The 18607-nt window shown below is 35.1% G+C and overlaps 1 protein-coding gene across 8 annotated transcripts in view; it reads left to right on the top strand.

The window, feature by feature from the left end:
* The window catches only part of LOC134536607 (oocyte zinc finger protein XlCOF6-like), a 230691-nt gene that overhangs the window by 147551 nt on the left and 64533 nt on the right, over positions 1-18607 (top strand). For 2 of the 8 annotated variants that reach the window (XM_063376393.1, XM_063376392.1), the window contains exons 2-4: positions 11539-11622; positions 13341-13400; positions 15658-15727. In XM_063376393.1, coding sequence (XP_063232463.1) covers positions 11539-11622; positions 13341-13400; positions 15658-15727 — 214 coding nt within the window. Of the gene's footprint in view, positions 1-11538; positions 11623-13340; positions 13401-15657; positions 18582-18607 lie in introns of those variants that run through there. The other 6 variants (XM_063376397.1, XM_063376395.1, XR_010075821.1 and 3 more) reach the window with 5 other exon arrangements.

The following is an 18607-nucleotide window of genomic DNA, read 5'->3' as shown; positions in this document are numbered from 1 at the left end:
CCAGTGTTATCACAGATTTTACAGAATGTTACTTGAACTATCCTCTTCTTCAACAAATGTGCACATGGCTACATAACAGTACAGTATTGTGTGTTTCTCTGTAGAAGTTTGACCAGTAGAAAATCGCCATTGCCGAACTATTTATTCCCAGATGTTGTGGGTGTGGGGTCATTTTCTGGCTATCTCGTCGTTTTGCAAAATGATGGGTCAGAGAGCTGTGGAAATTCTTGAGTCTTCTCCATGTCTTACTCAGATAGTGAGGCCAGTGGTTCATCCTCAGAATCATATATGGATCCATAAATGTCCTCCATATGAAGACGAGGTTTAGGACTAATTTTCAATGCGTGCAATTGAGCGCACAGTTAACTTGCTTAAAACTAAAGTGCGACCAATAGAACTGTGGCCTCAATGGCATTCTGCATGCCGTAATACTTCTAGTTTTGTTTCAAATACGCTCTCGAGTTCCCTGCCATTGGCCAGACTGAAGTTCATCACGGCCCGGTCTGTGGCCGGGCGACAACGGTACAGCCCGAAAGTGTTGTAAAAAAAACAGTTTTTCTTCATAGCATGTTTTTTTTTTCTAAAAAAACCTGTTTTATTTCACACAAAAAAATGTTTTTTTTTTTTTTCATAGACACAATAAAGAATAACTGTAAAGTTTGAGCTACAGTTAAATTAAGAAATAACCGTAAAAACTAATGTTTGTTGAACATACCATAGTTTATTATAATTTAATAATACAGTAGAGTCCCGCTAATCCGAACCCTGCTATTCTGAAAATCCGCCTAATCCGAACAGGGCTAGGATAAAAAAAATTTTATATCATTTAAGAACTAAGAAAAGTAAAGAAAAACAAGTTTTTTCAAGTAATGTTGTACGTTTATTAATATGTACATAAGAAACTTATAATTTATCTATCTATCTATGTGAGTAATTAAAAATATTATGACACTAAATATGTACGCTAAATAATAAAGGTGTATTTTTCGTCTGACCTCCCTTACATATTTGATATATCAGACACTAAATAGGCCTCAAAAAGACAATATATGGCATTAGATAACAAAATTCAGCCTAATCCGAATTTTCGCTAATCCGAACAGTGTTCGGTCCCAATTAGTTTGGATTAGCGGGATTCTACTGTATATATATTTTTTAACTGCCAACTACCCATCTTACAGGTTTAACAGCACTTAACCTCTCTTCTTGGCTACAGTCATGACCTGATTATTTGCAATTCACAGGCTCATTAGTAACAAAAATAAAGTTACCATATTTTATGAGTCACCCACATATTTATTTTCGTATTTAACAGTAAATAAATGTAATATGCATACTTACTGTGCTTAACATAACCTTACTTGGTTACACAAAAGACTCATCATCGTCGATATCTAAAACGTAATGCAGTAATTCACCAACACAGGAAAAAAATGTTCCGTTAAGCTTGCATTTATTAAATATTTGTCCAATTTGGTTTTTCGGCAGTATATTTTAATATCAACATTGTACGAGTCACATAGCTAAGTAATATTAAAAAATTGTTTTATGCTCGGCAAACAACTGTTGCTTTTAACGACTTGCGATTGCAGATTGCGGCCCACTGGCTTATGAGATGACGCCCGAGGCCAATATTGTTTACGTGTGAAACTCGACAGTGCTGTTTTGTTATATTTTACGAAAACAGTTTTCAGAGGTAAATTTGACAAAGTGCCATTTAGGCCTGGTTCTGGCAGGAAAAAAAGCAGCTGTGAGTGAATTATTTACCAGTATTCCATCAAAAGGTGGTAAATTAGATCGTGTTAAATGCACATTTTGTTCTTAGTTATTCTCAGAAAAAGGGACAATTGATGAAACCAACTACTTTAGTCTTAATATTGAGTTAATTTACAGCTTTTATATAACTTAACTTCAATGTAATCTTTTAAATATGTGCCATTCCACAAAATATGAATGATCAGTATTTGAATTAATGAAACCCTTAAAGTTCTTGAAATATCAACTCCATGGACTGTAGCTCTTTACATCTATATGTAGTTTAAGTAATGGAATTGACAGTTTTTTTAAGTAACATTTAAAATACTGTATGAAAATGCAATAAATATAAATGTATAAAATAACAACAACAAAAAAATTTGTGGTAGGTACTCTTTAATGTATCTAGTTCTGTTCCCAAAGTAGCCATCAAATCCATAGAAAACAAGAAATTGTAAAAAAAAAAGCACAAGATGGCATTGGCACCAATGGTTTAATTGCAACAGTTCCATAGATTAAGCCATTATGTATCATGTGGAAAAGTGATTCCGGTGGTAGTGAGTGATTTAGTAGGATTAAGTTATTTGAAATGAGATATTAGCTGAGTAGGTTTATTACCTATCAACTCCATGCTCTTTGAATAGTATTAATTGCTAAAAGCATACAGATTAATGTGAATTAAAAGCAAAGAAGGAATACTTGTAAAATATAAAACAATGTCTTCCTAACGTAAAAAATCTTAATTATGGCAAAATTACTAACACCATTTCATTAACTCCGTGGTCATCAACTCCATGCAGTTCATCAACTCCATGGCCAGGCCATGGAGTTGATGAACTGCATGGAGTTGATGTATACAATACATTCCCTACTGTTTGTTTGGAACATATTAAATATTTTAGGCTTTGCAGAACATAATATTAAGTACCATTGTATCTATTGTTAGCATAAGCAATCTAGTTGAATATGTTCTCTAGAATGTGTAAATTGTAAGAAAATTAGCACAGCATTGTATTGCTACTTCCATTGTACACTAACATTTTTTTTTCTTCCTATGAAATCATATTTAAAGTATGTTTCTACTCACAAACAGTAATTTTATAACTAACTTAAATTTATGTCCTGTATATCACTTGGTATCTTCTACTGAATAGAGTTGGACAACGATGTTCAAGAGTGTAAGTAATGATATTGAAACATGTAAGTACTTACCGATACTCAACCTGACTTCAATTGAGAAGTTTACCACAGCATACAATAAATTTAACTTCATGTAGCTTAAATATTTCTGATTTTATAATTTGACAATATCAGATCATTTCTTGAGCCAAGTGAGCTAGTAGTTAGTAAAAGGTTACATTTTGTTACAGGTTTGTTAAAAATATAAGAAGAACCAAGAAAAACATGACAAAAACCAATAAAAAAAAAAAACAGAAATCAATTGAGGATAGGCGTAAGAAAAAGAAAGAAACAAAGAGAAAACGAAGGGAACATATCGAGAACAATCCAGACTTTATGAAGAAGTAAAACGAAAAGAGAGGGAACAATATCACAAACGTAAACAAGAAGGGAAAATTATAACGATTTGTGAGCTGTCCAATAGAGATAAAAGAAAAAAAAGAAAAATTTGGAAATAGTCTGCAAAGAAGTACAGAGAAAACCAGAAAAAAGAACAAAATGTTGGTGACTTTTTAAGTGAAAACAGTCCCCCTAATAGTCCATCTGTGTTACAAAATAGTGATCACTGTGTGCGTTGCCCCAGTACATCATCTGCCACAAGATCATTATCAGGAAGGAGAAAAGTAAGGAAAGACAGAGCAAAAGCTTACAGAAAAATAATTAAACTTGAAAAAGAATTAGCAAAGTTCAAATCAAAATACAATAAATTTAAAACAAGCTGTTCAAAAAAAGAAACAGTTTGTTGATTCTCCTAAAACGAATGCAAAGAATTTACTTTCAGGGTAAACGGTGTCTGAAAATGTTTGTCGTAAGCTAGTTTTTAACGAAGCATTGTTAGCACAAATAAAAGAAAATTCTAAATATAAAAAGAATCTTCGGACATATCTGACTTCAGTACACTTGTGCATGAGTTGACAAACAATGTGAAAGGCATAACAGTGATAAGTGTTCCGAAGGAATGTATCGAGCAGTTCTCGAATACTTTGGATCTTCGAACACCAAAACCTTTCTAAGGGACTCTACGAGTTCACCAAATAACATGGGCACAGAATGAAGCAAATTCCAGACTACATTTCCGGAGGTTAAACTGTTTCAGATGTCGTCCATCACATTGTTCACATTATGACATAGGATATCTTGATATATCCAATGATGATGAGAAACCACCAGAAATAACTCATTGTATCATTTTGTTCATACTGTACCTAATTTTATAATGCAAGCCCTATGCTGTGACTGATTATGTGCATAGGCACTGAAAAATAGTAGCGTTTTAATAATTGGCTTGCAGATTTTTACACAAGCTAGGCGAGTCTCGGAGTCAGTAATGAACAAATACATACTATTATACATGATTGATTACAAATAGAAACAAGCTGGATTTTCTACCAATAATAAAACTGATAGTGGATTCAATAAGCAAATGTGGAGGTTAGCCAACTGAAACAAATCATCAAATTCATTAAATTTTCCAGTCCCTATGTCATGAGATATATCATGAAAGTTTGTGTTGTGGGTGCGATGTTTGTAATTTGCATGCATGCATGCATTCATTTTTGTTTGCATCAAACACTAGCAAGTGGTGTTTATTTAATAAAATAATCATTCTTTAACATTCATGCCGCTTCTCTTCCTCAGAAGCGATTGAAATATAGTGATGTGTACAGCAGTGATGATTCAGAGTGTGTGGAAACAAAAGGAACACTTCTAAAGAAGATTCATGGTGAAGATTACTTAGTGAAACTTTTGTTGTTGTTGAAAATACAAATCCAAGAAAAGTGTTAACTACATTGGGATGGTTCTCTCAAAGGAAATGGGTGGCTTTTGTGTGAAATTTTTGTGAATCAAAACTGATGGGACATTCTTTTTTCCTGAGAATGATGCCACTGCACTGGTTGATGGTTCTGACATAGACAAGTGCTTGATGCACCAGAACTAGATCGAAGGCAAAACTATGTCTTTAAAAACATTGATACACAATTTGTGAATATAGGTTGACTTTTTTTATTACTTTCACTGCTATTGTGTTGAAGGCTAATGTGCCATTCTTAAATGTTTTGAAATTAATGATTTACTAATGTTTAGCTAACTTGCACAGTGTAAGTTATGTGACATTTAAAAAGTTATTGATGAACCAGAACTGAAACTGTTGAACCAGTTAAAATTTTTAAGCTGTTTATAAGTAGGTCCTACAGGGTAAATTATTATATTATTAAAATGGTACCAAATTTTAATTTAACCTAATATATAATGGTATATATTCAGTAATTTGAAGTAAATATACCTACGGTTATTTCAACTCCATGCCATTGAGCATCAGCTCCATGCCAAGCACACTTGTATTACCCGACAAAATGATAAATATTGATGGTTGATTACTGCTGCTGATTGGGTGATGACTAACTTTTTATTTTTGATAAGTAAAAAAATCATACAAAGAAAAAACCATTTTCATTTTTGTTTTATGTGGTCAGGTCAATTGTCCCTTATCTCGAGAATGACCCTCTTACGAACTTTCAAAATCTGGTTCCCGTATGACCAAACATATTAATATTTGCAAAAAATGTCCCAACTCGGTGAGAGACAAGTACATTACATTGTCTTCAGGAGAAGTTACAGACATCAAGAATCCTACTGCCTTTCACAACAAAGTCTTGCATCTTTGTTACAAAGTCCAGTAAGTTTGTACAATGTAAACACATCAACCGAAAGACAAACACAACTTAAAACTTTCATTGGCAGAATTAGTGTACCAGATCAGGAAAAAGCAAATGAATTACTGGCAAGGGCTATTTATGCAAGTATTTCTTCACTTAGAATAGTAGAAAATCCATTTTGGATAGAATTCTTATCATTTTTAAGACCAGCATATAAAGTACCGACATGGCATGAGGTATAAGTACCATTACTGAATGCAGAATATGAAAAAAAAACTTCACAAGTGAGTCAAAAAATTGCTGCTGCAGAGACAGTTTCATTAATGTGTGATGGGTGGACCAACATCCGAAATGAACCTGTAGTAAACTTTGTGGTTACTACACCTTCACCCATTGCTGTAGAGGAGGAGGCTCAAGAAATTTTGAAGAAACATCAAATTCTAAAGAAGGTTGCTCTGGATGAAACATTCTGGGATAAAGTAAAAGGGTCTCTCCAATTACTAAAACCCATTGCAACTGCCATAACCAGTGTTGAGAGTGACAAACCTAAAATTTCACAAGTTGTAAGTGTTTTTAGGAAATTGGAGCTGCACTTTGAAGAAACACTTTCACAGAGCCCACTATCCAAAGCACAAGAAGATGAAGTCAAAAAAATACTTGCAAAAAGAAAAGATTTTGGTGTTTGTGAAGTTCATAGGGCAGCCAATCTCCTGGATCCACTAGCAGCAGGTGTTGATTTAATGCCAGATGAGCAGGTGAATTTCTATTTAATTTATACATAAAATTTTTAAAAAATAATGTAATATTTACATTGTTATTTTTGAGCTACATTGTTGGCTACATTCGGGACGGACAGCGCTTGAGGTGGAGGACTGGGGCTGGCTTCACGAGCTGCCAGGGCCACGCTCGTGTCTGCATCTTCTTTCCGAGTTCTAAGTTGTGTGCTATAAACACAATTTTTGCTGCCCTTTCATTGGTGAGCCTATTTTTTTTTTTTGTGTGTGAATTCCACCAGACGTACTGAAGCTCCTTTCACAGGCAGCTGCAACCTCTCATGGGAAAAGTTCATGTGATGGGATTGGTGGCACTGTAAAAAGACTAGCGGCAAGGGCTAGTCTTAGTCTTATTTACAATGAGCAAATTATGACCCCCAGGCAGCTTTATGAGTGGGCTAAGGATAACATCAATGCTATACACTTCGCTTACAGCACAAGAGTGAGGCAATTTTCTTGAAAGCCCGAAAGCTATCAGCCCGGACTATTGAAGGCACCTTAAAACTACACAGCTTCATCCCTGTAAGTAAGAGTAAAGTGTCCACTAAACAGTATTCATTTTCAAAATCATCTAGGGAAGTAGAAATTACAACTGGATGCGATGATGAACTAAACTTTACTGAAATAGTTGGTTTCGTGACGTGCCGATATGGTGACTTCCGGTGGTTAGCATGTGTCCTCGATTCCTTTGAAGATGAGCAAGAAATCAAAGTAAGTTTTCTTCACCCACATGGTCCAGCTCCACCAAATTTCACACACCCTTTGACACCTGACATTCTTCAAGTCCATCGGAGAGACATTATCACAGTAGTTGACCCTGTAACTGCAACTGGACGAGTTTACACGCTTGCAACTGGACGAATTTACATGCTTACAGAGTCAGAAAAAGAAAATGCAAACAAAAAAACTTTTGGCTGTAATGCATTTGTGATTTAGATATATCAAGGTATGTACTTCAATGTACTTCAAATCTTTCATTTTTTTTATCTACAATTTATTTTATGATGGGAATTGGATTGAGTTGAAAATACATAGCATATGTATTAATTTAAAATAATGTTTTTATATGATCCCAATGAAATCCTTCATGAAACTCTAAGAATCTGTTAAAAAAAAAAAGAAAATTTATTTATTTTTTCAGATATTTAAAAATTATACTTTTTGAATTGTTTAAAAAGGCTATAATTAATTTTACTGAAAAATGTAATTCTGTGCAACCCTATCATGATGCATATCATAATAAAGAAAATTTCAGGCTCTATCAAATGAGATCTTTTGCAGCTCATTAGTACAATTAGGAGAATAGTCCTTGTAAATTATAACTTCTTATGTTAAGCATCCTTGGGGAAATTTTGATATCTTAAGGAGGCTATAAAAAATAAAATACAAAATAATTCTGAAAAAAATTAAAAATACTTTTCTGTACATTTATGATGAGAATCTGAAATTTGGTTGATTTTGAAAATGGAAAATTTGAAAATATTTTATTTTTGGTTGATTTGACATGGAATGACCCATTGTGCAAAATCTGTTCACACTTAAATTTTTACTGTTAATTTCAGCCAATGAAATTTCGAAAGTATCCGACATCTGTTGACAGTGATAGTAAGTAACTATATTAACTACCAAGTGATTATCCCGTGACATCTGACCAGCAATTTGTTAGCATATTTTTTCAACGTATAACTAAATAAGGCTTTTATAAATTTTTTTGCTAACCATTCTAACGACACATTTATTTTATTTATAAATTTTGCTAGTGACTTATGTTATAGGTAATAGCACTAATTAATTTTAAAGCAGGGATTACACGTGAGCATAGTAATATCTCTACAATTTCTTGCCACATATGATTGGAAATATAAACAAAACAGATCTCTAGTCCTGCCAAAATGGCTTGCTACTCTAGTCTCATTTGTTGTTGTGCCATGCATTCGTAACAGGAATAAAATATATTCATTTTCCTTCAGTGCGCATGACCTTTCTCTCATGCACACAACTGTCCTATGCACTATTGTGAATCAGTATGTTTGTAAACATGGCGGTCACATCTTTTGTGCAAGACCTACTGTCACTGTTGTTTTTTTAAATTGTTAATCTAGCCTTAACACCCAACAGCCACAACTGAACTTGCCATAGCTAATGTTTGTACAACAGCCGATAGTGTAGTCAAACATGCGCGTGCTTCTCTTCTCCCCCCCCCCCCCCCTTCCCCCAGGAAGCTAACTGTATCCCACGGTACCTACATCCATTGTTTATCGAGTTTTTTTTTGTGCTGATTTTGTGCTAACTGAAATCTACAGACAAGCTTTTCAATACTGGGTAGTATAATTAACATTGCGCTAAATGAATTTTAGCAATTTGAAGACGTGCTAAGTGAGAGATTGGTTTAACAGTATTTATCGTATGTAATTAACAAAGAAATATGAGAATCTATGCACAAAAAACAGTAGTGAACTTTAGGTGAATAATCACGAAATAAAACTTACCAGTGGAGAGATCATTCACAACGTTATTGTAATGACTGATGAAATGACTGCATGGCTAGCTCGCATGACACTTGCTGCCAACTTCACGTCCAATGATTGTTCAAGGTCAAAACTTCTAGCTACAAAGTAAACTAACACAGTTATTAAAGGAATACAAAATGGCAGGGGATGAGATGTGAATTATGTGGGACAAATGTAGACATAAATATATTTTAAAATGAACTACGTATTTTGATATTTTGTTAGATTTCTATGTAGTTAGAATTACTGATACACAAACACAATTTTTGGTTAGGGGACAGACTAAGGGAGATATGTTTTTCATGTATGAGGTACTATTGTGACTAAATTAAGTACCTACATTTAAGTAATGAATTTAAGTGAATGACCATTAAGGCCCCCGCCTACCCGGGCACACACACGGTGCGCAGAGCTTCAGGAAAAACAACACAATTTCAAAACTACTCAACATATCCGAGTGGGGTCTGTTTACAAAAAGCATTTAAGAGTTCGCTGAGGGCCGAAAAGTACTTTTGATTTCGGATTCAGTTTTTAAATGGTATTTTTAGAAGAGTTAAAATGGCTAAAACGTATGTTTTCAGAGTAATTTTTATGTGTAAAACAACCAGTACAGATTCTTGAAAGCATTTAAGGGACTTGCATTACACCTTTATCTTTATTTCTATGCTGTATAATGCTACGGTCACCGCTCAAATTTCACAGTTATCCTGTGACGACGAGAAGACTCCGCGCCAGTTCAGAGCATTGCACTTAGAGGCGATACCGCGCTAGAAGCACCAGCGAGCGTCGCGCTTATCATCCCGCCTCACTAACACATATACACCCCTGACGAGGCGGGCCCCTTAAGCTTCAGTCAGTTGAGATACTGAACACAGCACTTCACATTTAATCTTCCAAGCAGCTTCAACTTTATGTAACAGATAATGTCTATTTTTTGGAAGTAGTTTACATTGGAAGAAGTACAGTGGGGATAATCCAGATCACTGATAATTGTTATCACTGCGGTGAACTACAGATGGTTTCAAACTAACTCCTCTCTCTCAAAGTGACATCACTGCATTTCCACCAAAATCTTCAAATAAACAGGTTCACAGACAAACAGAATAGAAATTTCATTTTACTATCCACAAACAGTTAAAAAGGTTCACGGAAGAAACGATAAGACACTAAATAAGGAGGAATAGCTCTGGGAATCACAAACTTCAATATCAAACCACTTTTTGGTAACTAGCATTTTAATTTATTTTTTTTACCTGCCTTTGATTAAGTATATCATCGCATATTAAACAAAATAATTGGAGATTGTCCAGTTATGTGTAAATTATCTCTGAATAGGTTTTAGCCTGTGAATTTAAAAATCTCTATGTAGCAAATAGTAGATGCAGTTCATATTACATTAGCTTATGTTTTGTTTTGTTTAACTTACACAAAAAAAAATTACCTTAAGTCCAGGTATCTGGAGATATCCTGTATAGCATAAACATATATCATATAAATAAACCTTATACCTTAAACTGTTACTTGGTATTAAATATGTGCTTGCTGACAGGGACAACTTGAAATATATAAAACATCAAGAAAGTGTTCATTCACAACCACATAAAAATGTATTTATCTCAGGAGCATGTCTTGCATCCTTGCCATCAATTTATAGTAAATTTATACGAACTCTTTTGCCATGTTCAATTTTATCATAATGATATCTTAATTTCAAAGGGCTATATAATGTTACTTTATATAAATGATGGAAATTCATTTTTCCTATCTATGGTAACAATATTTTGGTATTATATTGTATTTACTGGAAATAACTCTGAAATTTATGTTTGTAGACTATTTTTTTAAATTCCAATTTGGTTATTAATTAAATTGGAATTTATCTTCAATGTTTATGTATGTTGTGTTAACACAGAACGTGATAAGTTCCATGAGCAATGGGACAGATATTTGTTCTTTCTTTCAAAATGTTAGTTGTAATTTTTTTAATTTTTTGGATAGTTTTGTCTTGTTATAATATTTATCTTTCCCATTACAAGAACGAATAATTGAATGCTTTCACTATAGCTGTCACAACAACATTGGAGTGTACATTTTGAAGAAATATATTATATTATAATATAAATCACCAGAAATAATAAATTAATCATCAGAAATGATAGAAATGAGGACAATTTTAAATTAAATTAACATTAAAACAAATAGGCTTGGTTTTTGTAATGATGCTGAGAAAGAAATAACATTTTTCAAATAAAATAGCATTTAACTTTAACCTGGAGCATAAATGAATATTAAAAAATTGTATACTTGTAGAAAAAGTATTAATGTTCTGAATACTTACAGTTACAAGTTTAATATTGCCTTATTCATAAAATAAAAATTCAATCATTATAAAACTAGTAGTTACAAATTGGAATTCAAATAATTTTTTTCACTTTCTTTTTCAATAACTTTATAGTATCAATTTTATTAAGTCTTATTAATAATGACAATTTTAGTGTTCTGTATCATGTGTATTACTTGCAGTTAATTCATATTTAATTCAGTCCCTATCCGCCATATAATCTCAACTATGTATATCTAAGGTATAGAAGTGTCTAGCTGCAGGATAACACAGTCTACCAGTCAGCGTACTGACATGCCAGGTGGTGTGTGGTGTTGTTACAGGCAGCACGTGAAGTTGACTGCTCAGAGCAGAAGCCTTGTGACATAGTATTCCCACCAATCAAGGAGGAGTTGACGTACGAACTGGTGAGCACAGTGCTGTGTGTGAATATTTTTCAGAACCAATAATCGTTATAGTTAAGTAGTTTACAAATAAGAGTTTCCAGAGACTTCTGAGCTCAAATAAATTCAACAAACCTGCAATTTAAGTTTGATACATCTGTGTTGACAAACAGAACTTTTTGCTCAGACTTTTACAACCAAGGTTAATCACCCTTCCCAATTTATGAATAAGTTTCTTAAATATTTAATAATGTTTTTATAATCAGAAATAAAACTTTTTTGGCTTTCTATCATTGTGTAAATTACAGTTGTTTGTTCTTTTAAGAGGTATTGGTGCATTTTTAAAATGTAATTTGAACATACTTACCATTAATTTAACATTTTTAATATTTCTGATGATTTTTTTTATGAAGCAATTGAAGTAATTTTAATTGCATCTTGCTTTCTCAGTTAAGTTTTCTTGTTCTTTCTCTTTTTCTTTTAATTTTTTTATTTTGCTATGGTTGTTAGAAGGCAGGCTGATGCAGTAGTTATAGATTGAGATAGATTGAGATAGAGATTGAGATTAGAGGATTGAGATTTTAGGATTGACATTAGAGGATAGAGAATAGAGATTAGAGATAGATGTATTTTTTGCATGGGAAAATAATCAAGTGATGTCTTGTGTGGGCGGTTATGGTACGTTTTCACGGCCAAAATGTGTTCTGTCATTGGTGGAAAGTGTAAGTTCTATGTGATTGGCCTACGACTCCAGCCACATCAGCTGTAGTTGTTGGTCGCCATGTTAGTCATTACTGGGGCACCTGCGAGTGTAGACGTGTTGGGTGACCGCTGCCCAATTTAATATATTAGTGTACTGTCGAGAAGTTTCACGCCTGCGGTCGGGGCTGCGCTGTTAATGACAACTGTACGGCCACAGGCGCAGCAAAGTCCTAGAGTGAAGCCTGTCTGTCAATTGGTGGCCGTGCCGAGCAGACAGTCGGTGCAGTGCGTCGTGAGCAACCAAGGGACAATCAACCAACATTTGTAATATTACAAACTTCAGTTTTAATTATGTAGCCTAACAAAATACATGGTTTGCAAAAATTATGTGATGATTAATTTATATAGTCAAATAAAACTAATTTCAAAAATTAAAAAAAAATGATTCAGCAATATTTTGTAAGTACAATTTTCACATACAATTAAGTGGCAGAAAAACTCTTCACCAATTTTTTTGTTTAGGTTTAGTATTTACATCCGTTCAACTTTCTATAACTATAACTTTATTCCTTCTACCCTTACTGCATGTTTAGATGCAGAAGTTACAAATGGTTCAGCACACATGAGCAAAATCTTTAAAGGCTTAGTTACGTAACTGTTGATAATAAGATTTTATTAAAGTTTTTTTTTAGTCGGTATTTATTGTTGTATATGTGATAGCAAATAAATTTAAATAAAAAAAAATTATTTTACTAGGAGGTATATTGTTAAATAAATTTCACAAGGAAATCTTTTAGTTGTAAAAATATTAGCATAAAAGAACGTTTACACAATAATGTTACAGAGTGAAATCTTGTTTCTTATTTGTACATAAATTTTTTCTTATGTAGTGTTGTTCTTGCATTATGATTTTATTCAGTTTTATCACTATATTCACCATTTATAATCCAGCCAAACACTATTGATAGCATTAGTTGCTGTATTTCCTAATAACATGCAGGTGTCTGCTCCTCCATGTGCTAATTGATGTGTTGTTTCAGCCGGCAGATGGAGACGTCTGTGTGAAGCAGGAGCCAATCACGGAGGAGTTGAACGAACTGGTGAGTGCAGACTGCTCTGTGCAGACGTGACTAAGAACACAAGCATGAGAGATTCCAGAACACTTTGTGGACATGATAATAAATATGACACACCATTAATTCATAACTTCACACAACTTGAAAGAGACCAGGGACTCCCGTGTCTGTCGCCCAGCCAGTTGTTCCACTCGTGGCTGGATGGTTCTGCAGTCCCGGAGGATGCAGCCATTCACTGTGTGCTTCCTGCAGTCTGGTCATTGGGAGCAAGGGGGAGGTGGGGGTGGTGCACCTGCCACTTCCTTCATGTGGTGCGCAGATGTGCGTAGCCTCGACAGTTGGCGTCAGTACGAGGTACTGAGAGGTCATATGTCGGGTGGTGGCTCAAAATTGACATATGAATGGTTTGAAGAGAGTATTTTGCATGTATAGTCAACCTTTTTCTTGTTTGGGAACTATAAACTAGAATTGTTTAGCCACAGTCATCATCATATAGGTCCAAACAAGGATCTAGTTAAATTTATCTTTGTACCGAGGATGTGAGTCCTTTGGTTTGTACCGTGAGTTTGTGTGCAACCACAGGATATAATTGCGAACTATCTTTAAATATTCATCCTACGGTACTTGCGGACAGTCAACGTGTCAGTTTTAAAATCAGGGAAGAGGATGTGTGTGACTTGTTTGTAGGTTCGACCTCTTTATCGCAATATCGTCGCACGCGCATATCATTGCACTCATATTTTAGGGTGTCAAAATTTGGATTAAAAAAAACTTGTGTAAACGTCGCATGATGTTTTTGGTCCTGCTATTAGATTCTGAGCTCTTTGCGTACTTATCTTTTCTGTATAAAAAAATGTGTTTAAATTATTAATCTAACATTTATTCAGACATTACCACATACTTATTTAATTAACAGAAATATGAAGTTGTCTGATGTGTAAATTTTCTTTAAAAGACGTTTTTAAACGTTATAACCTTTATCTATTCGTCTGCGTCGCAGCGGTGTACCGCTTTTAAAAATGTAGCCAGCGCTAGTTGCATCAATCATATTTGGTTATGTTGCTTCCAGTATAGAGCGCGCACATGTAGACGAAAATCGATATTTAGCCCATTTTTGCAACGCGCGCGCTCTGTTGAGTGCCAAGTCAACTACATTTGATGGCCCGCACACCATGGCGTGTACTATGACGATAGTTATGCGCGAGTTCAGGCTCACAATTGGGTCTATTTAAAGTTGTAGAAAGGTTATTAATTTAAAATTAAATTTAAATTTAAATTGTTTGGCGTGCTCTTGTACACTTCACTTTTTAATTAAATGTACTTTCCATGAATGGGTTTTGTTTTTATGAATAACTTTACCAACAAATATTTTTTCTTTCCGCATAAACGTCGCACCCCTACTTTTCAAACTTGATTTTAGTATAACATGTGCGAGGCCTCTGCCTTCTTTTAGGTCAGAATTTGTATATTGCAGTTACAAGCATGGGGAATAAATAGCATAGGAAAATGATAGTTTTGGTGTTATGATAGACACGTGACTGATTGCCTTCATGTACGTTGATAGTTCACAGTCATTTACAATGAACGAAGAGGGGAAGTTAAAACAACACTGCTCGAGGTAAGATCTTGCAAACCGCACACACACAAATTCTGGATAGTTTTTATTTACATTTTCCCGGTGTCCCTTCCCCCAGCCGACGCCAGCCACTCGCGTCACTGCCGGGCCGACGGACGGGCGGAAAGTAGCGGCAGTGAAACAAGCCAGACGGAGACTAGAGTGAAGCAGTGTCAGGTCATCCCCCTCGGGTGTGACAGCACCAATCAGCTTTCCCACATGGTGACAGGATGGTCGAAGCAATACGCTGGAGCGATACCTAACACATTCTACAACAGCTTTCTCATAATGATGCAGAATTGATGTACACTATCCATATATCCAATTGAATCTTACTTACCAAATGTCATCAACATGTTTAAAAACATATTCAAAACACTGCTTGCAGCGCCATCTGGCATGTCCAATAATAACATTTTGATATTACGTGATTACATTCACAAAATATTTGCACAATAATTTTTTTTTAGATTGAAAGGTCTAATTTTTTAACTATGATTCCCTTTGTTATAGCTCTTCAGGAAAGATCAACAGCATCTGGCACTGAGTGATATATTAAAAATCCCAACATTCATCACTGCATGTAACAAGAACTTGACCCTATGTTTGTAGTGCACACCTCATACAGGTGGTGAGCCGAGGTGACAGGGTTGGTGTGTGTTGCAGTGTTCCTGTACCGGTCTGTGCCAGCAAGTGAAGGAGGAGATAACTATAGAAGAGCACCCCGCTGCCCCAGGTACTGGCCTGCCATACTCTATACCAGTAGCATTCTGCAGCAACTAGCTGTGGTGTATGCATGATGCAGCTATGCATGGTGGTGATGTCTAGTGAAGAAATTTATTGAATTGTAGTTGCTGGTATCTGTAGATTAACAAATTGCATTTTTTTCATATATTTCCTGATTTGTATTTCCTTGCTTTTCAGTACTTTTGTATGGTTATTTGTTATAGAACATTATGTAATCTTTTTTGGTAACTATTGAAAGACTTTGAGCTGCAGCCTGGATCATCAAATGATATGTCCACCGATGATGAAGAGTGTTCAGCTGATTCAGCTCATCAACAACCTCGCCTCATTACACAGTGAAAATTGAATAATCTCTTCAAGAATTTGGAGTTACCTAAGAGTAAAACTCAACTTCTTGGATCTCAAATTCAGCAGTGGAATCTCTTGGAAAAGGGTGTAAAAATCTCTTCTTACAGGACCAGGCTGTCAACCCTGATATTACCTTTTTTCGGAAGATGAAGGCTTAGTGTATTGATGATAGAACTGAAGATGGCATGTGACCCAGATAAATGGAAATTGTTTGTAGATTCATCAAAGACAAGCTTGAAGTTGTCCTGTTGGTCAATGGGAATGAGTCACCATCAGTCTCAGTTGCATACTCTGTGGATGCGAAGGAGACGTACGAAAATATCAGCAGAATCCTTGATAAAATCAACTATCATGATTATAATTGGAAACTTTGTGCTCACTTAAAAGTTAGTTGTTGCTCTACTTTAGGGCCTGCAATCGGGCTTCACAAAATACAGCTGCTTCCTTCGTGAAGGGGACAGCTGAGCCCGAGACAAAAATTACAACTGGCTTCTGCGAGAAAGTTTTACTCCCAGTCAGGAAAATGTTGCTCAAGAACCTCTGGCCTGAAGGAAAATATTTACTGGCTATCTTTGCACATCAAACTCGGATTGATCAAGAAGTTGGTGAAAGCAGTGGACAAGACAGGTGATGCATTAAAATTTTTGAAAACTAAATTTCTTTGTCTCTGAGAAGCTGAAATGAAGGAAGGAGATTTTAAGGGCCAACTGATTTAGAAAACTATTCCAAGATTTAACATTTATTGAAAACTGATATTGGTTTGCATTCCTAAACAAGTGTGAGAATTTTTTGGGTAAAAAAAGAAGTGATAATTAGGTCACTCAATTCGAGGAACTGCTGTCAGCACACGAGGCTATGGAGTGTAACATGTTTCTTAAAGTGTATTTCCTTCACTCTCACCTGCACTTCTTCCTTGAATATGTAGGAGGAGTTTCGGATGGACACATCAAGACATCACTAAGTTCGAGAGGAGATTTTCAGGAAAGTGGAAGGCAAGCATGTTGGCAGAGTACTGCTGGTTTATGGTATGTGAAACGTCTACCTCAGGGTAAGAAAGGAAAGTAAGCACTAAATGAAGCTACTTATATTCTTTATTTATTATTCTTCCCTCTAAAATATTGAAAAATTATAAAAATATGTGGGGCCCCTCCCCAGAAACCAGTGGGTTATGGGGAAGAAGGCCATATTCAGGAGGTGATTTTACACAAGAATCAGCAGGATTGGTGTGTGTGCAAATTATCAATCATGCAGAACAGTGTAATTGGGTGCTTGTTGCTGTTCTGTTTATTTTTTCTAGGCTTTTTTCTTACTGGCAGTTTCTTCTTTGCCAGCTTTTATTTCCTTTAATGCCTGCTTTACTGGTGAACTGAAGGAAACCAATAGAGTGAGAGCTTCCAGAATGTATGCTTAGTTTTAGGTCTGCAACATGAAGAACAGGAATTGAATTACTGCAGCTTGATTGGGAGATGGCTTTGACATGTCGGGGTTATGCAATTTCTGTTCTGTGTCAGTTGTTGTTGGCTGAGATTGTCTTATCTGTACATGTTTTATCCGTACATCCTCTGGTGCTACAGTAGCCAACACTGGTGAGTAACTCTGGTCCTATAGTAGTGTTACGAATCGCGGGTTCGTAAAGGATAGCCCAATTAAAGATTTTATTACACACACAGTTTTAATTATTGCCACTATTTAGTACATTACTATTCTCCGTTCACTCTTAGCTGAGTTCTGAAATAAACAAACACTGCTGTATCACTGCGCCGCATCAGCAAGTGATAGGTTGAATTCATCTGGTGCGCCAAGCACTAGTTGCAACACACACACCTTAGTACAGTCGGTGCTAATAAAATAACGGAGACGTAATATAACAGGAAGCAACGTAGCACTTTGTTCAGCTTAGGTGGTTCATTTGCGAAGAAAAAACTATGCATTTTATGCCTGATAACCGTCTTCACAAAATTATCATAAGTTTTTATAACAGGATACTCAAGTTTTCTTTTCTTCCTAGAAGATGTTAATGTCCCGGTGTCCTGTAATTCTTTCCTTGCACGAAGCACACTGCTCTTCGAAACACGCCTAAATTCCGCAGTTAAACTCGCGATATCGTTCACACGACAATCCAGATATTTGTCTGAAAATGTTTTAAAAACATTCAACACAATACATAGTTTTCTGTGCACTTTTCAAAGGCTTTCCTGTTCTGTGGTTTACAAAACTCGGTCCGACGTCAGCCATAACAAACCGTCCTCGCGCGAATCCGAAATACAACTGTTGCTAGGGATGCAAACGATACATTGATGTTTTCAAAACATTGATGTATCGTTCATGAAACATCGATGTTAGCATCAATGTTTTGAAGAGCGATACATCGATGTAAATTCCAAAAACATCAACATCGTTCATCACTAAAATTACCCAATTTTTTTTATAATATTTTGGCTATCATTTCATGAATATTTATTGAATATATAAAAAAAATTACGATACGACATTTAGTTTTTAAGATACAATTTTTTTAACT

Source organism: Bacillus rossius, chromosome 11 (assembly GCF_032445375.1).
Source record: "Bacillus rossius redtenbacheri isolate Brsri chromosome 11, Brsri_v3, whole genome shotgun sequence".
Taxonomy (NCBI): Eukaryota; Metazoa; Arthropoda; class Insecta; order Phasmatodea; family Bacillidae; genus Bacillus; species Bacillus rossius.
The sequence above is the reverse complement of the archived record's forward strand: the minus strand, read 5'-3'. Positions and strand labels throughout refer to the sequence as shown.